The following is a 27701-nucleotide window of genomic DNA, read 5'->3' as shown; positions in this document are numbered from 1 at the left end:
AAGGGCGCGGCCAAGACTTTTGGGAGCTAGGAGCCGTGAATTAATTAGGAGAACTCTGCATACCGGCAGTTTCCCTACATAGGAAACTAGGGAAAGGAGAGGCTATTTAAGCGCAGGTTTCGGGCCCTGCTGATGAGTCTAGAAGCTGAACCCATGCGCTGCTGAGAAACCGTCGGGGGGGGGGGGGGGGGGGGCTAGTGCCTTCCAGTATCGCCTGGGCTGCGTGGCCACGTCGGAGCTCCGAGGAACTTGTTGACGTACGAGACGACAAACCAGCGTCTGCAACGAAGCTCGCGGTAGTTCACCTCAAGTTAGCTCAACCTGCTTGAGGGAAGTCGTCAGATCTAGACTCCCTGGAAACCCAGCTCAGCAATTCGCATCCACCTCGACAAGATCGGACCGCCAGCGTTCTTCGGGAAAGCTTTGTGCACCGACTTCACGGTTTATGGACTTGCTGCTGCTGCCCGGCCATGCGTATGACACCATTTGTTTCATTGGAACTTCGATTCCTTTTGAACTTTGTTTTAGTGAAATGCTGTTAAGTGTATTATTGTGTATTTGATCCTCGCACCATCTCATTTGTATATCTACTGTTAATTGCTCGTATTTATTTGTCTTCGTCATTGTGTTAGATTAAGTTCAGGTGTGTTAGTCTGTCTTGTGTTTTTTATTATTGTATTTTATTATTCTGTGTGTATTTATCAGCCGATAAATACCTTGTTTTTTGTTTACTCCCGACTCTGACTCTTTTCACTGTGCTCGCTTGCGTACGGAATGACGAACCGGCTTGTCTACCCCGTTGATCGACTTCGCGCCGCCGACAAATCGGGGACAGCTGTGACAAGTACCAAGCCCTTCGAAGATGTCTTGGCCAGGTGTTGCGTCACTTGCAGAGCTGGCATGCTTTTCAGGTCGCTGTGCGGCGTCCATGAACTTCACGCCTCCCAATGCGAGGATAGCAGGGTAGCCTAGTAGAGGTGTAGACTACGAAGGCATGACGTACTGACTGTACGCAGGTGCGGCTCTTCCACTCCAACGTAGCTGTGAATTGACCTGTTACTTTAAAAGGATAATTTCCTGGACCGGTGAGATGACTCTCTGGTTTGTGGAGTCGCGACGGTACTCCCGAAAAAGTGCTTGGAACGACGGTAACTTCCGCTCCTGAGTCAACCTTGAACTTGAGTGGGACTCCATTCACGTGGACCAAAACAAACTTAGCTTTTGCCTCATTGGTCTTGACTGCATTCATCTCAATTGTATCTGACGGTCGGCTTTGCGAGCGTTGTTTAGCTAAACAAATGGCTTCGAAGTGTTCTTTCTTTTTGCAAAACTTCCAAACAGCTTTGTTTTGCAGGACAAAATTTCCGCTCATGCTCTTCTCGTCCGCAGAAGTGACGCGATCTGTGCACGCCGGCGAGGAGCGTTTCTCGTGACCCCGACGCTTGATTACGCGACTGCATTCTCGCCGTCGATGGCCTGCGTTTCGCTGCATCAACAGCGACTGGCCCAGATAACTGGCTTTCTCGTTCACGTTTTTCTCGATCGACATCTTCGTGCAGCCTGCGTGCAGGAGCGCTTTCTCAAGCGTCAAGTCGGAAGTACGGCAGAGTTGTTCCGATAACGTGCTGTCCAACAAACCAACGATAAATCGGTCTCGAACGAGCCTGTCCTCGACGGACGCTGAGCCGTAGTTGCATCTTTTAAACATGTTTCGCAACGCAGAATAAAAAGCATCGACGCTTTCGTCTCCTTGCTGCGTCCGCTTGTGAAAACGATAACTCTCGTGAACTTGCCACGTAATGCGAGGTGAACTTGCTTTTAACAACGCTATATGACTGAATTTATTCGGCCGACAAGTTGAAAGGCGCCAGCACGCGTCGAGCTTGAACACCCATGCAATAAAGAAGCGTTCGGACCCGAACCTCGTCGGTAGCTTGGTGCAATCCTGTAGCGTACGCATAGTCTTCGAACTGCTCAATCCAGGTAGACCATGTACTACTTGCGTCGGCGAAGTCGAAGCTCGATGGCTGTTGGAGTCCAGGTACTCCGGCAAACGTAGCGTCCGACTTGTTCGCCATTAGAGATAGCGAACGGCGGCCACTTATGACACCATGTACGATGAAGGGTTCTGACAGACGCTAGCCGCGTCTACCCAAGTGACTCGGAGCCTAGTTGACCGAACGAATGCAACACCTTTATTCGGGAATACCATATATATAGAACGCATGGCGCGTAGCGCCCTCTATAGTGCTTAGGCTCGAAAATGCGCTGCTATTTTTAGGTTAGGCTCAGTAATAGAATCAAAGCTCTGGAAGAAAAATTACGAGATAGCAGTAACTATATTAAAATAAGGAACCCATGCAAGAAATGCAAATGAAGCATTGCAAATTATAAATAGGCCACTATCTTAACGTGACGTTGCACGAACACGTATTAGCAATTAAAGACGTTGAATATTCAGGCTTTTCCGCACATTGCCGACATCAAAAGGGGAGAAACATGACTGTGCGATATTCTTTTTAGTATTTATCTTCGAATTTAGATCATTTTTGGCAGCTGCAATAGAGGGGGAGAGAGAGAGGGAAATCACGGACTTCGAAAGTAGAAAAAAATGAGAACAGCAGAACATTTTGGCTTAGGTAGACAAAAATAAGGTGCAATCAGTTCTGGCCAACTACAAGCCACAAAAGCCGGTTCGCGAGGACACCCGGAATATTCACAATGGTCCCGGTGGTTGAAGCGCAGCTGCTGTTTAAAGCAAATTCAAATCCACATAGCTATCATCCGCAGTTTGTAATTGCAAGAAATATACTTTGCCTACCTGCTCTGTCCACCGTGATGTCGATGGTCTGCATGTAACCATCTTCCCACCAGAAAAACTTCGCGATGTACACCGTCTGCAGCAGAGCCGTGGATGCCACACACCAGTTCCAGCCGGTCGCCTCGATTTGAGCCTTCCAGCCGACCAACACCAGCAGCTGCCACATCATCATCCCGAAGCGGCAGTTCGTCCACTGTTTGATGTCCAGTCGCTCTCCGATGCGAGGATAGAGCTCCAGGCCCCAGTAGAAGTCGAATACTACACTTCCCGTTGTGCCGTGCTCTCCTGGCGAGGGACACACTCTCCCCTTCACGTACAGAAGCAGCGGAATCGCGAAGGCGAACAGTGCTAGAGCAGCGGCCAATCCGGGCATACACCTGTACGCGGCCTGGCAAGGAGCGTCGGCAACTATCAGAACGTAAGCGGCTATACTCATGGTGATGACATAATAGGTGAAGCCACTCTTCCGGTACACAGGCCTGTGCCCCGACGACGTTGGTGGGCCGTGATAAGTACTACCAGGGATCAGTACTAGAGAGAGACCACTGTAAGCAGTAAATGCGACAATAAACGCCCACGTTTCCAGAGTTGCAACGCCCTGGCTTATCCACGATCCGAGCCAGAACTTCATGAGCCCGAAATCGAGGGCCTTGGCCGTGGACGAGCTGTGAGAAACTACGAAGGAGACGGTGCACACGACGACGTTTGGTACGAGCAGCATGATAAGCAAAGGAAACAGCGTGTGCGAGAGAAAAGGAGGGGCCTCCTGTCCTGGCATGCCTGCGTCGAGAGAAGAAATTGATTAAATTGTTGTGCGAGAGCACAAAAGGAAAACATGATCAAGACGCTGAATAACATGGTGCCTGCTTCTGATGCAAGTCGGCATGCGCACCGTATGAAGCAGAGAAATCACACAAACGCGTTCACAAATGAGCGTAATTGTCGCGACACAGTAGATTTGCAATTCCCCCCCCCCCCCCCCCCCCCCCACGTTCTCAGAAATGAAAAAAAAATGAAGCAAAAATTAGTTTGCACCAACCTATTAGGCACATAAATTACGCTCAATATCTTGGATTATGAAGTAGAACTGCAGCAGGAGTAAAGGAAAGAAATCTGTAAAGTGCGGCAGACTTTCTGCACAGCTTCGTCAAACGAACCGAAGGCTGTTCGCGATTAAAAACTACCTGTGCATCTGATTTTGAATCGGTGCTCGCCTATTTTCAACGATAATGTCATGGCAATTGGAGGTAGGAAGTTGCAACTATTCATTAATGTTTCGTCATTGAGTAATGAAGCAAGATGCCCTTTTAAGTGTTACAATTGTGTTACAAGGGACACGTATACTGACGGGTAGTGCTGATAATGCATGTCAGCCAAAATTACCATAGCAATAAAAACAAGTGCCGCCGTTTCGCAGACGGTACGCGTTTGAGGCGGAAAAAACACGGCATACAGCGTATGCCATCGCGATGCGCCTAAAGCCACGTCGATCGTTACAGCAGCATCTAGCACCAATGTCGCAACAATATAGAGGGCCAGACTAAGTGGCCCGTACTCAGAAATGAAAAAAAAAATGAAGCAAAAATTAGTTTGCACTAATCTTTAGGCACATAAAGATACGATATAAACCACATCAATGAATACAGTGAGCACAAACGTGTTTCGGGGATGTAGAGGATGTTCTGTACTTCATTTGTGAAGCCCAGTTTACAATTTTATGTCGAGCAAAGTAAAACAGGGCTTTAAGTGCCCTTTATAAAAAATGTAAACCATGACAACGGTGCATCGAAATCGCCATTGGAAATAATCGAACAAATAGAATCAGGTAACCCTGTTTGCCCATTGCAAATCAGCAGTAAATACTTTTCTCTCACGCTGTTTAATTGAAGTTCCCACAGGTCAAGCTTCTGATGACACAAGTACGCATATTGAGCTTGCCCTTTATTTGCAACTTGCTAACTTCATCAGCAGGTGCAGATTCTGGACATAAGGCGTAAGTTATTTCCCCAACTTTTTGCGCTAATTATAACGTATGCTGTAAATTTCACTTGCAAAAACACGGCAAACAGAAACCCTTGCAACCATAACTTTAGCTGTCTTCATCGGACATCGCCAATCCCAAATGCAAGCAGAAAACACGAGGACCAGACAAGAATACGGCTGGTTCTTCAGGTAGTTTCTTGTGCACGATTTCTGCCTATTTTATTATTGGAATGAAAACAAAATCGGAGTATTATTAAACCTAAATGGATGATGATAGTGCTGATACTTCTGACGATTCATTTGATTACATTAAATGAAAGTCCTAAAACTCTAAACGCCAGAAAATATAGTGACGAGCCTCAGATCACCGTTATTATTATATTAGCTTTCCGACAGCTAGCCCTACTTTGTTTTCCCAGGAGGATACTGTGTCGGTAGGTCACGACACAGTATCCTCCTGGGGAAATCTTGAGGTGTTTGTTCGCTAAGGTACATCGATATCAACATCGCAGATTTCTGGAGTCTTGCACGCACCTGAGGATGTGTCACGCAAGATGCCCAGACACAGATGTTATCGTTATAGATTGACAACTTCACCAAAAGTACATTTTCACTGAACATAGCCTATACTAAGTAAGTATTATATTGAACTGTGGAGAACGCAGTGCAAGAAGACATGGAAAAAAGACACCGCACACTTAGATTCCTTCGTTTTAGGGTTTTATATATTTTGAAATTCGGGGGGTAAAAATCGGGTGCTATTTTTGAAGATCACCCGGCAGAAATCGGGGGTTTTGGTGCTGGGTGCCGAGCAGTCAAAAGGTTGGGATTTTCTAGCGTTAGCTACACTGGCCTAGCCAAGCCCGTTTCGCGCGGCAGATCAAGAGCCGTGCTGCGCATGCGCAAGGATCAGTGATGTCACACGGCTTGCGCACCGGAGCCACCGGAGCCGGCACCTCTCGCGCACTCCGCCGCCGCCGCGCGCGACTCACCGCCGCCGGTCTGCGCATTCCAGAGGAGTGACGTCGTAGCCGTGGTAGACGCACTGGCGCCGGCGCGCGGTCACTGTGCACTCGCCGTCTGACACTGCGCTGGAGCCGCTGCGCTTCTGACTGGCGTTTGCCAGTGTGGTATAGCCATGGAGAAGGAGAGCGCAAATGCTGCTCAACAGCGCAGAAGAACGGAGAAGCTTGACTCATAAGAATAATCTTATCTTAAGAATAATCTTAAGAATAAGCTAAGAATAATCAGCTGAACCTTTGCTAACGCTACGTATATCCTGGCATAGCCGAGCTAAGCCACTGCAACTTTTTTTACATTAAGCTTTAAAAATAATTAGCACAAGCAATGGTGTCCTTTTGGACACACGTTCTATTTAAATGAGCGAAATCACTCAAACGAAGATGTAATGGCAATGAGAGCTGCTCCCTAAATCTATGACGAATCATTTCTACAAATCCTGCTTGTCTGGCATTATTAAGCTTATTAAAGCAGCCACATTGACAGAAACATCAAAGAGACATGGGATTGGGGATCCGTGATTTACATTGGTGTCTGCACGTTTTTACCAGAGAAAGACACTACAAAAATAGTGCACGATGGCATGATTCACATAAAGTGTTATACCTTCCCTTATATTACAAGCGTTTGTTGAGATGGATATATCAAATGCATGGGGTGCATTTCTGTGTCCATCCTAGAGGACCTGACGAGCTTTTTGTCATCTGTTGTCGTCCAGTTTCATCATCATCATCATCATTAGCAGCTGCAGCAGCATATTATTGCGATAGCAATTATATGGACACTTCTACCGAATTTCTGCCGTCGCCGTCGTCGTCGCCGTCTCCGTGAGGTTCCCTATAGATAAAATCTTCGCCGCTCGCCGTATGCCCGAGCGGAAGCGTGCGGGGGCGCGCGCTATCACGGAGAGCGAACGCACTCAATCACCCACGCGCAAGCAAGGAAGCGGGAAGCCAGCGCCCGAGGGAGCGCGGGGGGGGGGGGGGGGCGCACTTCTACGCTGCTAACAACCGTGCTCGTCGCTCGTCCGCACCGTCTCTTATCTCCACACGGCTCTGACCTTTATGCGCCGTGCATTCGCCGCTCAGTTTCCGTTGAAGCGATAGACCGCACGTACCTTCGCCCGCTGCTTGCTGCCAGCGTTTTGACAGTCGTTGTCTGCAGTCATTCAGTGTGATCTATTCATGTTTGTTTGTGCGCGCTCACACCACGCTTGTTCAATCAGTTAGTAATAGTCGGGCCACATTTTCCAACGCACGCTACACATGCAATGCTGCCCGGGTCGGCAGTGCAGCGCTACAGGTGTGTCCCTTCGCACGCGCTGCCCACGGGAAGCGCTTCTCATCAACACCACCGTTTCACACGCGCCTCCTCGTGGTCATCGAGTCTCTCTTCAAGTCGGTCTACTTACGCCGCAGCACACCTGCTTACTTAATCAGCTCATGTTTACTACAATTCATATTGCTACCAAAGCCGCTCACCTTACTTCGTATGACATTGCTGTGTTGCTATCGCATTCATTGCCTCGCCCTTAGGGCGAAACTGTGACATTTTTTTTATGTCTACTACAGGACGAAGGCCTCTCCCTGCGATCTACAATTGGCCCTGTCTTGCGGTAGTTGATTCCAATTTCCACCTGCAAATTTCTTCATTTCATCACCCAACCTAGTTTTCTGCCGTCCTCGACTGCGCTTCCCTTCTCTTGGCACCCATTCTGTAACTAATGGTTCATCTGTTATCTACCCTACGCATTACATGGTCTGCCCAGCTCCATTTTTTTATTGCGATAGCAATTGTATGGACACTCCAAAGCAGATTTCTGCCGTCGGCGTCGCCGTCGTCGTCGCCGTGAGGTTCCGTATGACGTCAATGGAGATGAAATCGTCGCCGCGCGCTGCCGAACGCTGTATGTGCGAGTGAAAGGGCGCGAGGGACGCGCGCTTTCACGGGGAGTGAACGCACGGCGGAGAACAAACGCGCGTTCTGCGCCGTCCTCCCTTGAGGGCTGCAGAAGTAGGCGTCTCTTTCCTCCTTTACAATCACCATATATGTAGAGCAAACGCGCCTTCTTCTGACGCACGAAAGGCCGTGGGGGGGGGGGGGGGGAGGGAAGGGAGGGGACGTTTAGCTGCGGCACCAAGTGCCTATTTATATGAGAGGCTCCGGCAACAGTCACCAACGCCGCACGCATTTTGTGCGAACGCGGGCAAAACGCCGACGGCGTCGACAACAGTTGTGCGTGTGGCCGGTGCTGCTGCATGTCCAAGTTTATACAGCTGATAAAGCTACTATCATTACTCCGCATAGCTCTCTACAAATTTGCTATCGCAATTGATGCTTCGCCTTTCAGGTGAAACTGCGACAACTTTTTTCTTTTGATGTCAGTTAGAATATCGGCTATCCTCGTTTGCTCTCTGATCCACACCGCTCTGTTCCTGTCTTTCAAAGTTAGGCCTAACATGTTCCATTCCATCGCTCTTTGTGCGGTCCTTTATTTGTTCTTGAGCTTCTTTGTTGACCATCAAGTTTCTGCCCCATATGTTAGCACCGGTAGAATGCAATGATTGTACACTTTTCATTTCAACATCAGTGGTAAGCGTCTAGTCAGAATTTGGCAATGTCATTTTTATTCTTCTGTAAATTTCCTTCTTATGATCAAGGTCTCATGTGAATAATTCACCTACATAAATGTACTGCTTTATAGACTCTAGAGGCTGACTGGCGATCCTGAATTCTTGTTCTCTTGCCAGGCAGTTGAACATTATCTTTGTCTTCTCCATATTAATGTTCAGCCCCACTCTTCCACTTTCTTAGGGTCCTCAATATTTGTTGTAAGTCATCCCCAATCTTGCTGAATGAGACAATGTCATCAGCAAACCGAAGGTTGCTGAGATATTCATCCGTTGATCCTCACTCCTAAGCCTTCTTAGTCTAACAGCTTGAATACTTCTTCTAAGCATGCAGTGAATAGCGTGAGAGAGATTGTGTCTCCTTGCCTGACCCCTTTCTTGATAGGTCATTTTCTACTTTTCTTGTGGAGAACCAAGGTAGCTGTGGAATCTTTGTAGATATTTGCCAAGATATTCACGTATGCCACCTGTACTCCTTCATTGTACAATGACTCTATGACTGCTGGTATCTCTACTGAATCAAATGACCTTTCATAATCTATGAAAGCCATATAGAGAGGTTTATTGTACTCCGCAGATTTCTCGATTACCTGATTCATGACATGAATGTGATCCATCGTAGAATATCCCTTCCTGAAGCCAGCTTGTTCTCTTGGTTGGCTGAAGTGTTGCCCTGATTCCATTGGTAATTATCTTGATGAGTCTTTTACATAATGCTGAAAGCAAGCTAATGGGTCTATAATTCTTCAATTCTTTCATTTCTCGCTTCTTATGGATTAGCTCTACCTGACCTTGGTTCAGAAAGGCTCTTTCTGCAATTTGCTCTCTCTCAGAAAGCATCTCTCTGCAATTTGCTGAGCTTCAATTATCTCGGCTATTGTGCTGTGGAGCCCTAGCTTCATTAATTTATCATCCGGTGTGTTAACCGGCAATCCCACTGTTGTTTTGACAAACCTTTTAATTAATCTGTTCAATCGTGGTGGTGAGAATATAACAGGTGCTTTTTTTACTGCCCTAAATTTTTAAATATTGCCTATGACAGAACGCACAATTGAATGCCGGCATGCTTTCAACTATTCCTTGACCATTCTCGATGAAGCAGCCATTACTTCAACGAGAAATAAAAATGTTTATTTGAATAATTAACATATTTACACTATTTGCCTTTCTAATTATTTACTTTACGGCACATATTTCAATTTACAAGTTGTAGCCGGTTTGTTCGCAAGGCCTTGGAACAACTTCTGAGGAGCATACCACTTTAGAGATATGTTTCAAAGTGTCGAACGAAATGCATGACGTTGAAGTTACTTTTATCCTTCAGTGCGTTTGCTTGTTTGCTTAAAAAAGTAAGTGAGACAACAGTGCACCCCCCGCGGTGGCTCAGTCAGCTAAGGCGCTGCGCTGCTGAGCCCGAGGTCGCGGGATCGAATCCCGGCCGCGGCGGCCGCATTTCGATGGAGGCGAAATGCAAAAACGTCCGTATGTATGCGTTGTAGTGCAGGTTAAAAAAACGTCAGTTGGTCAAAATTTGTTCGGAGCCCTCCACGACGGCGTGCCTCATTATCAGAACTGGTTTTGGCACGTAAAACCTCAGAAAGAAGACGAAACAACAGTGCATTATTCTGGCCGCAAGTTTGACGACACGTATCTCCAAAATAGTGCCATGCTCAGAATTTCTTCCAAATCAAAACGCCTTGCATAGTCACTAGAGACAATTTCATAAATTTAAATATGTGCCTTAACATAATTAACGTATAACTTAAAGTTATACGTTAATTAGTGAATTTAAGTAATTATTCAACTAATCATTTTGATTTCTCATAGAAGTAATGGACGTCTCCGAGTAATTCAGCTCAAGGATTAGAATTGTGCTATCTGCCACAGGTTGTTTTAAAAATATTAGTGAAGCTAAGAAAGAACACCCTATAATCTATACCTTTATACCATATATGCAAGTTTCTGCTTGAGTGTTTACCGAGAACTAGGATACCATATCCATTTGTTAATAATAATGAATCAATCAATCATTTATCAATCAATGAATAATTTATTTATCGTGCCCAGGAACAACCGTGAGGTCTAGGTACTGGCACACGTATACATAGAAAAAAATACAGCAGGGGAATATCAGGAAAAAAATTAATAAAAAATAACCTTGAAAAGAAAAGTGTACATACATGTAACCGAAGGCGCAAAATGCATACATAATAAAAAGGAGGAGAAGGGAAGTTGAAGAATATGTGAAACTAAGACACAACAGCGGAAAGCTCAGAGCAGAACAAAGACAGGGAGTTGTGAAAAATATCAAGGTCATGAAAGTGAGCGTTATAAAGACTCTGTATTCTGTGGACGGTTGAGTGTTGGTTGTGACAGGCAGCAACATGGAAAGGTCTGTGTTATCTGGTGATCCTGCGCGGAATACGAAACTTCATACAACTGAAAATCGAGTTCGGGGCACATGAGGATACCGTGAAGGAGTTTGAAAAGGAAAAGCTAGTCAGCGCGAATACGTCGGCAGCGAAGTAAGGGCAATGGCAATAATCCAACACTGCTAGAGCAGGGCCCAGAGTCCTGTGTTAGCAAAGCGGTGATGATATATGCTTAGTAACTTTTTCTGGACCCGATCTATAATGTCACTGTTGGATCTAGAAATGCCGTTCCAGACGACCGACGCGTATTCAAGTTGAGGAAGACGTATTGTTGTGTATACCTTGCGGAACGGTGTAAGATAATTGAATTCTCTCAACAGTCTGCAAACAGAGCCAAGAGTGCGCATGCGCCGCATTGTAACACGTTAACTGTGAGCTGAAAAGCGTAAAATTGTATCAAAAAGTACACCGAGAGCATTGATCTCGCGGACCTTACACAATGGTACAGAATCTACTGAATAAGAAAACGAAATGCTTGCTGTATTGCGGGTGAAAGTCACGACTTTGGTCTTAGCAACATTCAAGGTGAGGTTATTACCTGTGCACCATTTAGAAAAAGGAATCAGGTCAGACTGCCGGATGCGGCAGTCATCAACAGTGTGAATTGCCTTAAAAATCTTTATGTCATCGGTATATAAAAGGAATGAAGAATGTCGAATGGCGGAAAGAATGTCTTTAATAAAAATTAGAAAAGGAGTGGTCCTAACACTGATCCTTGAGGAACGCCGCTGGTTACCATGTACGAAGAAGATGTTTGGCCGTTGACGTTAACAAAACATGATCTACCAATAAGATAACTCCGCAAGAGATTTACAATTGACGAGTCAACACCAAAGTGCGGAAGCTTGATGAGAAACAGTGAGTGGCTTACCACATCAAAAGCTTTACTGAGGTCGCAATATATGGCGTCTACTTGCCTCCTTTGAAGTACCGGCGCGGAGATATCTGTCATGAAGCTTGCGAGATTTGTGATAGTGGAGTGGCCGGTGAGGAATCCAAGTTGATTCGGAATCAATGTGTTCTTCACAGTACAAGACAATACGTTGTGAAGAGCACGCTCAAAAACCTTAGACGTGGTACAGAGAAGAGAAATCGGGTGATAATTTGAGACATCGGTTTTACAGCCAGACTTAAATACAGGAAAAACACGAGCAGTTTTCCACATGCGAGGGAAAGTTGAAGTATTCAGGGAGCAATTAAATATCGATGTTAATACTGGGGCAAATATACCGCCGTACGCTTTTAAGATTGCGGAAGGGATGCCATCAGGACCGCAAGAAAGGGAAAGCTTCAAGCGCTTAAGGCATTGGATGATCAGCTCTGCATCAAACAAAACAGGACTAGATGTAGGAGCCGTTGTGTGCTGCTGACTGACACCAGCGTTGAAACCTGAAGGTTTATATAAGGAGGAGAAATGGGCAGCAAAACAATCCGCGACTGCTTGAGCTTCTACTCCACTAGAGTCGAGCAGGCGAAAACACTCTCCGCATTACTAGTACGCTTGCGAATATACTTCCAAAATTCCAACGGCCGGTCGGAGGCGCTCTTCTCCAAGAATGCGACATATGAGTCATGATCCTGCTTATAGAGGCGTTCGTAGATAGTTCGAAAAAGGCGGAATTCTTCTCTCCACTCATTAGGCCAAGGACCTAAGACAATCTCGTCAGACATTGGTATTTTAGTCACTCGCTGAATAGTTGAAATGAGGCTCTGCCGTTCTCGCGCGTACGCTGGGCATGAGCAAAATATGTGCTCAAGTGTTTCTGGCACTGGGCAGTGATCGCAGTTGGGACCAGTGTCATTGCAGCCGATGATATGTGTATAACGCCTCGTGAGTGCAACACCAAGACGAATCCGGTGTAGCAGACTTGTTATGCTCCTCTTCAGTTTATGAGGCATGCGGAACTTCATTTCTGGGTCCCATTTGTGCAGTATCTTGTGTCGTCGATCAGGATTGGTCCAGTACTCAAGTGTAGAGTTCCGCATAACGCACCGAAGCAGGACATTCGTGTCTGTTCGTGAGAACGCGATGCTTACTTCTGGCGCATTATTTACAGCTATTTTAGCTTCAGCGTCTGCTTGTTCATTTCCTATCACGCCACAGTGTGCAGGTATCCACTGAAAGATGACGTGGTGGCCGCATTTGGTCGCAATGTCGAGAAGCTCTGCGATTTCTAGAGCTAAAATATAATAAGGGCCTTGTCTCATAACGCACTCAATGGCTTGAAGAGCGGGTTTGGCGTCGCAAATAAAGTCCATATGCGAGGAGGCTGCTCTTGCAAGGAATCGTATTGCCTCGCGGATAGCAACAAGTTCTGCAGCAGTTGAAGTGGACTTGTGGTCTAATTTAAACCGTCGAGCGATGGACATTTGCGGGATGACAAAGGCTGCGGCGGAGGCACATGGGGTAACAGAGCCATCGGTATACACGTGAGAAGTAACACTGTATGCTGTAAAAATGTGCGATAGGGTACGTTGCTTAAGGCCAATGGATGGAACACAGGACTTCCTCGTAATCCCAGGGATTTGAAGTTTAACAAGCGGTGTAGGTAGGACCCACGGAGGTGCACTAGGAACGCATGGGGAAGAGAATCTAAACGGCAGAGTGTTCTCATGACGCAATATAGTTCTTGAAAAACTGCAGTTTGGGTGTGTGGCAGGGAGTGCTGATAGGGGATGTTGCCTATGTCGGGTCAACAAGCGTAGGTGCACTCGAAGAGGTTCGCAGAGCATATATACGTTTATGGGACAAGCCCGAGCTTCCGCAATGGTTCCATTCGTTGAGGTGCAGCGTGGTAGGCCCAAGCACGTGCGCAAACCTTGAGCTTGTATGCTCTCTAACGTCCGCACACAGCTGGGTCTCATGTTCGAGAGCACCGGCATGCTGTATCTTATATAGCCTACGAACAGGGCTTGGTACAATTGAAGAAGAGATGATTCCGACGGGCCCCATCTTGCTCCTGCCACAACCCGAAGCACAAGGACAAAACTCTTCCGTTTTGACTTCAGTGCAGTGGCGTGCCTTGACCAGGATAGTTCACGGTCGATGGTTACACCAAGGAACTTGTGGTGTGTTACGTAAGGTATCGATGTTCCTTTAACGACTATCGGATATTTAGTCATTTGTTTGCGCGTGAAGGCAAGCACTGCACATTTTTCAGTTGAAAGTGTGAGGCCTTGACGTCGTAAGTACGTGGCTGTAATAGTCACTGCACGTTGCAAACGCGCACGCAGTTGCGGACGCGTAGCTCCAGATGCCCATATGCATATGTCGTCGGCATACGCGCTAATCTTTACTGTGTTGGGAAGCTCAGACGCAAGTCCAATCAATGTCACATTGAAGAGAGTCAGACTGAAAACTCCTCCTTGGGGAACACCGCGGTGAATATTATAGTGACCGGTGTCTCCATCGCTTGTCGACATATATACGGTACGGTCATTGAGATAACTAACGATCCAATTATATAGTCGGCCACCAATGCTTAAATCGTCAAGCGCATCAAGGATCGCGTAATGCAGAACATTGTCATAGGCGCCCTTAATGTCAAGGAATACTGCCCCGACTAATCTGCGTCGACTTCTTTCTTGTTCAACATCGGAGATCAAGTTGACCACACCGTCAATGGCAGATCGGCCTCTTCTGAATCCATGCATAAATTGGGGAAAGCAGTTATTGCTTTCTAAGAACCACTCTAATCTAGACAGTACCATCCTTTCCATTACTTTGCCGACGCAGCTGGCTAAGGCGATCGGCCTGTAGGATGAAAGTTCATTAGGGCACTTCCCTGGTTTGAGCAGTGCAATGATGCAGCTGCATTTCCAATTGGCAGGAACATTTCCTGATTCCCACGAGATGTTATAATAGGACAACAGGATTTGTCGTGCTTCTGTGCCAAGATGACGGAGTGCAGCGTACGTGATTCCGTCTGGACCTGGAGCCGATGAGCGTCGGGAGACTGAAATTGCAGCGTCAAGTTCTTGCATCGTAAAAGGCACCTCGAGACGCTCATCAGGTGACGGGGGCGTTATGGTGGTAAGAGCTTCAATTTCGGTATTAGAGGTAGCCACCACAAGTTTACAGTAGTCATTGGCCACCTCCAGTTCGCTCCGGCCTTGATGTAGAGCCAACATAATCATACAAGGCAACATAATCACCCCGCTTGTAAGCAAAGCGAGAAGATTCATTAATGCCAGTGGAGAAGCTCTGCCTCAAGGCTGACACAGAGGCAGTTGTCTTAAGTGGGGGCTGAAACTTATCGGGACGGACAAGGGAAATGTCAGAACGGGAGACATCTATAGCTTGAGCATTCGAGAGGCAAATGTCTAAAACGTTGCCACAGGAATTGGCGATCAAGTTGTGCTGCTGAAGAGAACAGAAGGACAGAAAGTCTAACAACAGGCAGCATTTGTTCTCTATGTAGTGATTACAATGAGAATATGAGGATATGCAAGCGTGTTCCAATAATAATAATAATAATATTAATAAGAAGAAGAAGAACAACAACAACAATAATAATAATAATAATAATAATATAATAATAATAATAATAATAATAATAATAATATGATACATCTTGACCACCCCTATTAGTTTTGTAACACCTCCGTGTATTAGGTTTTACAAAAAGGCAAAGCTAGGGGAGAAATCGGGTCTTCCCCGATTTTTATGAATTTTGTTTTGGGTTCAAAATTGAGAATTATTGAAGAACCGAGCATTCGGTGCGCAATGCGAAGGTCCCTAAGTACACTGGACAAGCGCTGTTTTTGTCTTCATTGTCCCTGTCTTTATAGCGCTGCGTTCTCTTTAGTTCACTACGAACCAACCTGCCCAGATCAAAGTCTTGCTTGAGAACATTGTATTCACTCTTCGTAGTATCCACGTGTAATTGCTCATTCTAACCGCCGTTCCTCAACGCGTGACCTTTCAAAATTAGGCGTCGAGTTAACAGTTGTCTTACCATACACTCGAGAGGAAGATCTTACGGAAGAGATAATAAACTGCCTTGGTTCACTTACGTGTTCAGTAACTAATAAATGGTTCACAAATCCGCTCTCCGAAACTCATCTTAGCGTTGTGAATAAAGCAAAAATATTTGCCATATCGCCTTTCGTTTGAGCCAGAAAGGAGCGGCTTGGCTGTCCTTCAGTTAGACTGCACCTTATATTTCATAGCCCCCCCCCCCCCCCCCCCCCCCCTCCGCCGAGCACCAAAATATGCAATGAGAAATATAGCGGCACTTACCTGATGACTGCTGAAACTTTGCTCTCTCGACATTTTTGGTATCCGTAGGCATATTGCGGTGTGGTGCCCTATTCCTGCGCGCACTGCGTGATCACCACTCCATTTGACGTTGTGTTGAGGAATGCCAACCAACTGAATTAGAAAGCAGCGAACGCACGATGCACGCGGAATTCCGTGCAGTCAAGTGCTGCCAGCGGTGAGCGGGAAAGTCGGCAGCGCCCGGTTCTGGGACCTTGGAAGCACGTGCGCTGTTTTTCCAAGATAAGAGCCGCCGATAACACGTACACGAGAGAAACGGGCCGCCGCTCTTGCTGCTTCTGAAGCACGCAGAGCTTCTAATAGAATGAATTCTGTTTTCGTAATTCTCACTATATATATTTTTTTAACTTGTGGTCTCTGCTTTATCTTTTCCGCCTTTTCACTTCCTTACATTTACCCTCGTGTAGGGTGTAGCAAATTAGCTGCTCATCTTCCGGTTGACGTCCCCGTAATTTCTGTCTCATCGCTTATTCGCTTTTTCTCCTTTTTGTTTGCATAGCATTCCATTTTATAATTCGATGGACCGGCTTCTCTCTATCAGAAATCCTGCTTTAGAAATTTTTTTTCTGAAGGCCCCTTTCAGATGCTTTGGTTCTGTGTACGAAAAACAGGATAGTCCAAATATAAGTGCTAACAGTATGCTCCTCGAGAGATAACTAAAAAAAATACGCACATACAACGTACACGTTGGAATCTATCTGAAATCAATCTTAGCTAAAGCGAGCTCTCTATATTAGCTCTGAAGCTAGCTCTCTACATTAAATGCTTCACAAGAAACTTCTATGCGTGCACTTAAAAATAAGTGTAAAGAACAAAGCAGAAGGGAAATTTCTTTTTACTACACAAAATTTCTTAACTGGAAGAAATGGACAAATTTTATTTTAAAAATGACCTTTTTCTGTTTATGATCAAATACAAAATTCCTTGATTTTATGAGAATTGGTTCTCATACGGTAAAGTGAAAAATTTCTCAGCAACAGCGTGCGCGAATTCAGATTTGTTCGCCAGCTTTACTGTCCTCAATTCAAATTTCTGTGCAGCTTCACCAGCCACGCAAATATATGGGCAAACAAATACCTTATGCGCGAGCCGATTGGTTTAACTTTCTGGTTAAGTCAGAATTGCAATCAGGACCTTATAAAGCCAACAGATAATGAAGACAAGGAAAGCACAGGGGACGAGCTTTGTATTTTTATTTCAAGTGTACAAATGACCAATTCAAGGGAAATAAAAGTGGACAAAAAAACAACTTGCCGGTGGGGGTCGAACGCACAACCAAATGGGTAAGTCAGTCAGTCAGTCAGTCATGCAGTCATGGCTATGTGAACTTGTAGAGTGGAAATTTGGATGGTGTCGCGTAAGCCGGGTGTTTTGGCGCCAAATGTCTTGTCAATGGTCCCATCTCATGTTCTACGTAGCGCGCTTATCTGTACATGTATGATTTGTTCTGTTACAACCACACCCCACCATATGACTCTTTCGCACTGCATGGAAGCTGCAGTAAAGGGGAGATGATAAGTTACTTCCTTAATGGAATAAACTATATATTATTTTTTCTGTCACAATATGGAAAAAACAATTATGATGTTTTACGTGCCCGAACCACATTCTGATAATGAGGCACGCCGTAGGGGGGGACTTTGAAATAATGTAGACCACCTGGGATTTTTTAACGTGCACCTAAATCTAAGTAGACGGGTGTTTTCTCATTTCACCCAAAGCGAAATGCGGCCACCGTGGCCGGGATTTGATCCCGCGACCTTGTACTTAGCAGCCCAACACCATAGCCCCTAAGCAACCACGGTGGGTCAAAATATGCAAATGCAATAACGAGATTATTTGGGGGAAACCACCTAAAAGCAAGCTAATAGAAAACAGAAAAGATCAGAAAAAATATGTTATAAAAATTGTCATACTTTTCAGTTTTCTTTTCATAAGAACAATTTAAAAGTGTACAAACTTGTTTGCTTACATCCTATGCAACGTCTGATTTCATGAAATGGTTTTATTTATCCACCAGAAAGGTAACAACTTTATTGTCATGTAATTTTTATGCTTATGGACTGCATCGTTTCATAAGCTATGCCGAAATGCAAATTCCACTCAGCTGCATGTAAATTGTGAGACGTATGTGCGCAGCCATCTCACATGGACTAAGGCGATGTAGGCGGGAAGAATTATTACAACAGGAATACGCGCAGGGAAGTAAGACAAGTAAGAAGCCCAATTTAAGGATTCTGTACCCCTTGTGTCACTGTAGGACATACCGATTCTGGAAGACCGGCCAAGTACGCGAACTCCCCCAGTGGCACGCCCTGTATGGCTGCATTGAAGGAAGTAAAGCAAATAAGCTGTCAAATGTAAATCACCATTACATTAGCAAATCAGTGCGATTTTATAGATATCTGTAAGCTGGCATTATATGTTCAAATTGTATCTAGGAATCGTAATGGAACATGCCCATTTTGGAGAATTGGACAAGAACAGACACACACCCAGTGGCACACACTTTAAGGCTACATGAAAAAAAAGCAAAAATAAATTAAATTATCTGTAAAATAGAATTAACCATTCCGTTAACAGACCGGTGTTCCTTATAGGTGCCTGTGAGCCGACATTATATGTTCAGATTTTACGTACGAAGGTATTTTTTTTCTTACGCAGAAGAGAGGCACGAACACTTCGCCAGCATATAAGCAGACAGGTCACTTCAGGCGCACTTTCATATAAGGTTTTTATATATATCTACAAATATATCAGTCGTGATAGCTACCGACCAAACAGCCAGACAGCCGAGTGAGCCCGGGAAAGCAGGCAAAGGAAGCATCACTTTAAAACGACGCAAACACAAATAACTCGGCCGTGTGAGCTCGATGACAGAAGCAAAATGACAGACATTATTGCTTGTATAAAAGGTCGCACGACCCGCTGGACAAAGAGATGACTTCTATGGAAGCTAGGTGAAAGCTTCAATGTCTGTGGTGATAAATCTTCCTTTGCTTTTGCCTGCTCCACTGGTTCACATGATTCCCACCGACGCTAATGACCTCTCACCCAATCGAACACCTGCCAGATTTGCCACCTGTTGTGCGCGCCTATGCTTCACCAGGAAAGTGGAACAGAGAAGACATTCAACTAAAACCCTGATTTGTAGTAGTTAGTTTAGTTCATACTTGGTCAGAAGTGAGTGTGACTGAGACAGAGACAAAGGTTCGTGTGTTTTCGTGTTATTTACGTGTTACACCACGTAAAACTTAACCAAGATAGGCATTCTGAACTATACGCTTACTTAGTGCACTCACTGCTACTTAAGGGGGAATGTCATGAACCGTCCCTGATACATGAGCAAAAAAAGGTAAATTAAATGGAAGGCTTCAGACGAAGTGCCTCCAGAGTCCAGTTCAACCATTTTGTCTAATGGTGCTAGCGAGACTACAACGCAATTCATTTTGTATTTTGAAATCACGTTAACCTTTTGCTGTTGCACTTAGTTGAAACCTCGTGAAAATTATTTTCTGTGCAAAAATATTACGAATACATCATTATACTCCGCATTACTCGGTAAATTTACGATTAGAACAGATGTGCGGACACCATTAACATGCTTTACGAAGACTACATTGCAAGCCGTCACCATATCAATGATTGCCGTGGGGGTTTCTCTTGCGCCATTTTCTTGCGATTTCTCGTTTTTATTATTGCGATAGCAATTATATGGACACTTCAACCGGATTACCGCTGTCGTCGTCGCCGTCGTCGTCGCCGTCGCCATGAGGTTCCGTATAAAGCCCAAGGGCGATAAAATCACCGCCGTGCGCTGTATGCGCGAGCGAAAGCGCGCGGGGGACGCGCGCTATCACGGAGAGCGAACGCACGGCGGAAAGTAAACGCTACCGTCGCGCGGATGCCTCTAGCGGCGGGGGAAATGCTGCGAGCGCGGAGCAAGCGGACGCGCCTCACACCGGCTCCGGCAATTTCCCTCCGGTTTACCGAAAATTCCAAGGGACCCCGTGAAATTTTGCGTCTACTAGACGGATAACATCACCCGGCGCCTGAAGATACCACTCTGGACCAGGTGGGCCAATTTTCGGGCCTTTTAGGCCCATTTTTGTCTTCGCCACTTCACCCAGCTGGGCCTAACACCCCGGAGCCGGTCTCCATCGTTCTCCGCGGCCGCCATGGCGGCCTCTGCTTGGCGCGGGTACGATCCCGAGACGATGAAATGGTCAGAAATCGTCGCAGAAACCCCGTCTTCGCTTGAAACTTCCACTCCGAAAGAGGAGATAGTGGATGAAGGCCTTTTCTCGTTGGTGGCACTTCGTAAACGCCAGCAACGCCCGAACGCCTCAGCGGTCAACGGACTCTCCATAAGTGCCGGTGTTTCTGTGCCTCCGAATACTCCAAGGTCCAACCCTCAGCTCTCGCAAGCAGCTGGGTCGAAGAAATGGCGGCCCACCGCTATGCCTCGACTCCGCAAAGAAGATTTCACGATCGTCATCAAGCCCAGAGTGACGATCTCCCTCAAGACGGCCCTGCAGAACGGTGAGCTTCGTGCTTTGCTCTCTGCCTATGTAAATCCATCTTCGGCGGACATTCTTAGTGTCTGGCCCATCTGGGACCAGAATATCTTCATTGCCACCACTCAAGACGTCAGCGCGGCGAACGCGCTCGCTCGTGAATTTACACTTAATGCTTCCAAAGGCCCCATCCCGGCGGTCGGACACGCCAGTCAACGGTGAAGTCTGCAGGGGGATTATTACGGTCCATGAGCAGGAAACTTCTACCACCTTGAAATCTAAAGTCCAGTGGCGCGGAGGAGAGATAGCCTTCATCCGCAAGCTGGGGAAGTCGACGATTGCCCTGCTCACCTTCGTGGGGCACAGAGTACCGCGTTACGTGCACTATAATAGTGTGGTGACTGTGGTGCGCGAATATAAGCGGACTATTCCCGCGTGTTTCCGATGCGGCACCATCGGTGACCGTCCGGACTTATGCCCGAATCCTCAAGACAATCGCTGTGGACACTGCGGCGAAACAGTCGCAGTCCTCGAAGACAGCAACATGGCGCCCCACGAGTGCACTCCTTCCTGCATTGTGTGCGGTGGCGGTCATCTTACGGGCTTGCAAGACTGCAAAGCCAAATTCCGACGGTTGCAACAACCGGGCAACCCGACCGGTCAACGAACCCAACCTCGGACTGCAGTGCCCTCGGGTCCTGTCACCACTTCAAAAGCTCCCACGCCTAGCAACAAGACGACGAAAGGCACAACCGGACCAGCGCCACTAGCGAGCACCTTGCCTGGACGTGCCCCCAAGTCTCCTCGGTCAACTAACCCGAAAGCGTCACGGGATCCAGACGTCCCTACATTCCAAGACGGGGATTCCCGGCTCTCCAGGGCCCTCCGTCTGGCGCACCAAAGAATACGTCTCAGCAAAAGGTAGGCAGCCGAGACGGGCCTCCTCCGCCTCCCCGCACTCCTCTACCTTCTCCCCCACCAAAGCTTCCTCCTCATCCACCCCTGAATTCTGACGTCGCGGACCTCCGCCGCGAGCTCGAGACTCTCCGGGCACAAAATGCTCAACTTAACGCCAAAATTCACGCGCTAGAAACGGCTCGGTCCTCCCCGCCCCCTGCACAGGTAGCTCCGGAACCGATGCAAGTGGTGCCGGCGGACCCGACACCCTCTAGCTCCGACTTGCGTTTCACCGCCCTCGAAAACGCCCTTGCCGAGTTGACGACTCAGATATCAAATTTTGGCCAAATCCAAGACAGCCTTCTCAAGGCAGTCACAGCCACGGTTACGGCTGCCGTGACGACCAACATTAAGACATGGCTAGAGTCAAACCCCCGGCTTCTACGCCGAACGGGACGCCTCAAAGACGCGAGCCGCCCATCAAAATTCACCCGACCCATCGATCTAGCCGAACTCTCGGAGAAGCCGGAATCGCTCCCGCTGCAGGTGATGGAACCTGGTCCGGCTCTCCAAGGCAATCTCCCTTCAAATCAACATGGCTGCGCCCCCTCCCAACTAACCCCCTAGAGGGCGGCGCCCCCCGCAAAGACAGCAAGCTCTCTCTCTTGTACAGTGGAATTGTCGGGGTTTCAAAGACAGGACGAAACGCGCCCACTTAAGGGCGTACATTGACAATCTCGAACACCCCGCCGCATTCCTTGCGCTGCAAGAAACCGGAGCTGCGGTTAAGCTCTCGGGCTTTAACGCTTTTCAGCGAGACCCGTCCACCTGTCTCCTATTCAATAAAGGCTACACAGCGCAGGAGGTAGATCTCGACCTAAATCTGGAATATTCGTACGTGATGGTCTCTGTCCTTCCCTGCGGCGAACAGATAGTCCCGTACACATACTTAATATATACTGCCCCCCGAAACTAAAAAAACGTCACTTTTTCTAACATCTTTAGCGCAGCGCTAAGGATCGCGGGGCGCGATCCCCTGATGATAGTGGGTGATTTTAACGCCCCCTGTCCCATGTGGGGCTATGGCAAGGAAGAGCCGCGTGGACGTAAGTTGGCGGGACTTATATCTACGCTGGGCATCACTCTTCTAACCGACCCGGTCCACCCAACACGTGTAGGGAATTCCGTCACTCGGGACACCTGCCCCGACCTTACCCTCACGAAACACATCCGACACGCAGACTGGATCAACACCGAGGACACCCTCGGTAGCGACCACTGCATATACTGAACACTGTCATTTACACTCGACCCTTACATCGCGCCTTTGCACAAGCCAAACTTCCCGACTGGAATGATTTCCGCCAGGCCCTCCCCGTAACTTCTCTCTTGGAACAAGACTACTCCATTTGGGCACACGGACTCGTGCAAACACTCCGTTCACACGAAAAGCCGATACGGCTTACGGAACGTGCACCGGACGTAGATAACCACCTGATGCACCTCTGGGAAGCTCGCCGCAGCCTAACAAAACGATGGCTGCGGCAGAAACACAATCGTAAACTCCGCGCTCGCATCTCTGACCTTACTCAGCAAGCAGCCGAGTACGCTGCCCAGCTCGCAGACACTAACTGGGTAGATAGATGTAACAGCGCAGCAAGACAGATGTCGAGCCGCAACACTTGGCGGCTCTTCAGGAGTCTCACAGACCCTACACAAACACGATCGGAAACCCAGAAACACCTCACTCGCGCACTACACAACTTTCAAGGAAACACGGAGCAGCTAGCGAACGCTTTGCGCTCACAATACCTCAATCAGGATCGAGACCCGCGAGGGATGGATTATTCGTATGCAGGCTGCGATAATCCGGAAATGGATAAGCCTTTCCAGCTTCACGACCTTCGCGCGGCTCTTGCACAAATGCGCAGGGGGACGGCGCCTGGGAGAGATAATGTAACAGTCAAACTATTGGCAAACCTTTCAGATCGGGCATACGGAACCCTACTCGAATACATCAACGCCATTTGGACCGGGGACACTTCGTTGCCAGCCGATTGGAAGACATGATTGGCAACCTTTATCCCGAAGGCGGGGAAATCGGTAAACATAGACAACCTCCAGCCCATTTCCCTCCCTTCATGTGTAGGGAAACTCGTGGAAACGATGGTCCGTGACCGCCTCTCGGAATATCTCGAGAGCAAGAACACCTTCGCCGACACCATGTTCGGTTTCCGACCTCAAAAGTCGGCACAAGACATCCTTTTACAGCTTCATCACGAGATCCTCGAACCCACCGACCACCCACATAACGACAAGATAGTCCTGGCACTCGATCTCAAGGGTGCTTTTGATAATGTTAAGCACGCCGTCATACTAAAGCACCTTAGCGAGGCCAACTGCGGCGCTCGTACGTTCAACTATATCAAACATTTCTTAACGGACCGCTTGGCCTTTATACGCCTACAAGAGACCGAGTACGGCCCGTTTGAGATGGGAACACGGGGCACACCACAAGGCGCTGTGTTGTCCCCGCTTCTCTTTAACATTGCCATGACACATCTCCCGGCACAGTTGGCGGGTGTCGATGGTGTTCAGCATGCGCTGTACGCCGATGACATCTCCATCTGGGCCACTACGGGAAACATAGGAGTGATGGAGGAATGCCTGCAAGCAGCGGCGAGCATAGTAGACCACTATGCTACGTACTGCGGCCTCAAATGCTCCCCGTCCAAGTCTCAATTTGTGCATATTCGACCTTCCCCGAAATGCAAAATCTCAGTTCAGCTTTCTCTCGCCAGTGGCCCCATCCGAGAAGTGGAGGAGATTCGAATACTCGGTCCCTTCATTAATCAACATCGCAAGGCAGACACAACTCTTGCCAAACTCCGCAAGGTCGGCGACCAGGTGGGCCGGATGGTTCGCCGCGTTTCCAACAAGCGAGGAGGGTTGCGAAGTAAGGATGCAGTACATGCCTTCGTGACTAGTAGAGTACTGTACTCGACTCCATACCTACGCTTACGGAAACATGACGAAGATTGCTTGGAGGTTGTACTCCGCAAAATGCTCAAGAGAGCCCTCGACCTCCCGATCTCCACTTCCAACGCGCGTCTTCTCGCGTTGGGGGTGTTGAACACCTATCGGGAACTTCGCGAGGCGCATCTTGTTAACCAATACACGCGTCTCGCCCAGACCGTGTCCGGTCGCCGCCTCTTGGACCGGTTACGTATTAAACATGACCACCATACGATGGAAAGGGTTCGAGTGCCCGAACTGTGGAGACGCGCCCTCTACGTTCGACCCCTTCCAACTAAGATGAACAAGGAGGACCACAATGGCCGGCGCCAGGCGCGGGCGGATGCCCTGCACCGCCACTATGGCTCTAAGAAACACGTATTCTACGTCGATATTGCAGGCCCAAACCACACCAGGGGGGGATGGTACACGGCTGCAATCATACACGAGGAAAGACAAGTGGACGGCATCTCGTTCAAAGCACCCAGCTCAACACACGCGGAGGAGGTGGCGATCGCCCTCGCAGCCTCCCATCCCGACTCTAAATTCATCCTCACAGACTCCCGCGGAGCCTGTCGTAACTTTCAATTCGGATGGATCGCTCCTCTCGCTGACAAAATCTTTCGCCGCAGTATTCGCGAATGCGACCCAACTCATCACTCAATCATATGGGTCCCCGGCCACCAAAGCATGCCAGGTAACGAAGCCGCCCATGAGGCAGCCCGCGCACTCACTTACCGGGCACCAGGCATCACTTGGGAGGACCTTGACCCAGATCACAACCCTCTTCTTTCTTTTAAAGATATTACTGAGCACTATCGTGCCGAACACCGGCGTTACCCGGTTCCTATGAAGAGGCTGGGTAAAGCTGGCGAACGAACTCTCCTTAGGCTCTTTACAAACACTCTGCTGTGCCCGGCGGTTCTCAAGCACTTTAATCCTTCTTTTGACGGCCGCTGCTCATTCTGTGGGGAGGTGGCCGACACCTTCCACATGGTTTCGGCATGCCGGCAAAATCCTTCTCTCCCCCCATCACCCCTTCCCCTACCCGAGAGGACTGGGAGGCGGCCCTGCTCGGCTGCCAGGAACTATCGGCCCAACAGGCCCTAGTTCGGCGGACCTGGGCAGACCAACGGTTGGTCAAGACCAACGGGGTCCCGGAAAGAGGGACTCCGCCCAGTATTGCAACGGGCACGACCCACTAGAGGCCTCTCCCCCAGCACCTCTCTGTATAGATAGACCAATAAATGCTTTTCACCACCACCACCACCGTCGCGCGAAAGGCCATGGGGGTATGGGGGGGGAGGAAAGCGGGGCGACGCTGTGCTCCGGCACCAAAGGCGTATCTTGCAACCGGGCGTAAGGGGAACTTGCCACTCAATCTCTCACGCGAAAGCAAGAAAGCGGGAAGGCAGCGCGGGAGGGAGGGGGGGCGCACCTTCTACTCTGGCAACAACTGCGTTCGTACTTCGCCCGCGGCTGTGGCGGTCGCCCGCACTGTCTGTTATCTCCACATGGCTCTGACCTTTGCATGCGATGTGCATTCGCCGCTCAGTTTCCGTTGAACCGATAGACCGCACGAACCTTCGCCCGCTGCGGCGGCTGCGCTTGCTGCCATCGTTTTGACAGTCGTTGTCTGCGGTCCTTCAGTGTGATTTACATGTTTGCTTGTGCGAGCGGACACCACGCTTGTTAATTCAGTTAGTAAGCGAATGTGTTCAAGTTTATGCAGCCGATAAAACTACTATCCCTACTCCGAATAGCTCTCTACTAATTTGCTATCGCAATTGATCATGCTTCGCCTTTCGGGCGAAACTGCGATATTTTTTTCCTAAAAATATCCAAGGACAGTTTGATGTTGGCTTGACCCAAAACACACCCACTTCACTATGCCCAAACAGGGAAACAGGATGCACAATGACCCCGTCTCCGACACGGACGTGGCAGTTTGGGCCCGGCGATATTCCAGAAGGGCGTCTTTCTGGTTCGCTCCTTCTCACCCCGAGAATACGGGGCAAATACATAGGCACCCAGGTCCTCGGCGGGAAAGAAAGGCACCCCGAGGTCACGTGAAGGAATGTCCGCTTAAAAATTGGCAGAACCCGTACTGGCGATGTCCAACTGGCTGCCTCGAATCATCGCAGCTGAAGATGGCTCTGCCATGGGCGTCAGCTCGTTTACCATTGTCTCGTTCTTCGTGAGCTTGTGGTCTCGCGGGATAAATGCCCGATTACAACAAGGGGTAGGATACCTCTCAAAGAGCCGTTCACACAATAAACGCCGAGTACACGACAAAACTGTAAACCGCAACCGGACTTAATAGTACACATTACACCAACGCAGTACACGTGAGTTCAGGGGGACTACGCGTGCCCCGGAGCATAAGAGCAAACTGCGAGGGTGAGCGACGAGGAAGAGCTAGGGTCGCGAGGAGAAGGGGGGACCGGGCGTCAATGAATGCCGCTTCGAGTAGTTTTAAATGCGTAAGCATTTCTATGCTTACCCAATCAGAAAACCGTCAGTCCGTCATAAGACGATCTCTTTCAAGATAGAGCCCGCAGCACCGAGAAGATTTACCTTCGTGCTGCCTGTCGCTTCAACGCGAACGAAGTGTTGAGAACACAGCGCTCAGCACAGGCCGCACTCTGCCCGTTTTGCAGATCGCTTTCAGGAGGAGGAGGAAATAAACTTTATTGAAGACAAGGGGAGGGGGAGGGGGGAGTCGAGGTCAGGCAGAGGGGGCTAGAGTGGCGTCCAGCTGGCCGCGACCTTCGCCACCCAGTCCGCCAGCCCGGCTTGGGTTTGAGGATTAGTAGATTTTAGTACGGAGTCCTACGCCTCCTGTGAGGGAGCTTGCCGCAGCAGATTTCTTGGGGGAGAATTATTCCTGCAACCCCATAGAATATGATGCTGATCAGCTGGATCTGTGTCGCAATATTTACATTTTGAATGTTTTTTTGGGAAGGGGGGGATGATAATTTTATTCCTAATGCTGTTGGGAATACGAATTCTATCCGTTATGCCGGCAACGGGGCGGAGATTCATGGCTTCTAGAATTTTGTGTCCTTGGGCAGAACATGAGAGGCGCCACAATTGAGCAGCCTT

At 48.2% G+C, this 27701-nt stretch overlaps 1 protein-coding gene across 1 annotated transcript in view; it reads right to left on the bottom strand.

The window, feature by feature from the left end:
• The window catches only part of LOC119465134 (uncharacterized), a 41129-nt gene extending 24853 nt beyond the window's left edge, over nt 1-16276 (bottom strand). Inside the window, exons 1-2 of the mRNA XM_037725933.2 lie at nt 16129-16276; nt 2822-3601 (exon numbers count right to left, since the gene is read on the bottom strand). Of these exons, the coding sequence (XP_037581861.1) occupies nt 2822-3601; nt 16129-16180 (832 nt within the window). The 5' untranslated portion in view covers nt 16181-16276. The remainder of the gene's footprint in view (nt 1-2821; nt 3602-16128) is intronic.
• Between the last annotated feature and the right edge of the window lie 11425 nt (nt 16277-27701).

Source organism: Dermacentor silvarum, chromosome 9, assembly GCF_013339745.2.
Source record: "Dermacentor silvarum isolate Dsil-2018 chromosome 9, BIME_Dsil_1.4, whole genome shotgun sequence".
Lineage (NCBI taxonomy): Eukaryota > Metazoa > Arthropoda > Arachnida > Ixodida > Ixodidae > Dermacentor > Dermacentor silvarum.
The sequence above is the reverse complement of the archived record's forward strand: the minus strand, read 5'-3'. Positions and strand labels throughout refer to the sequence as shown.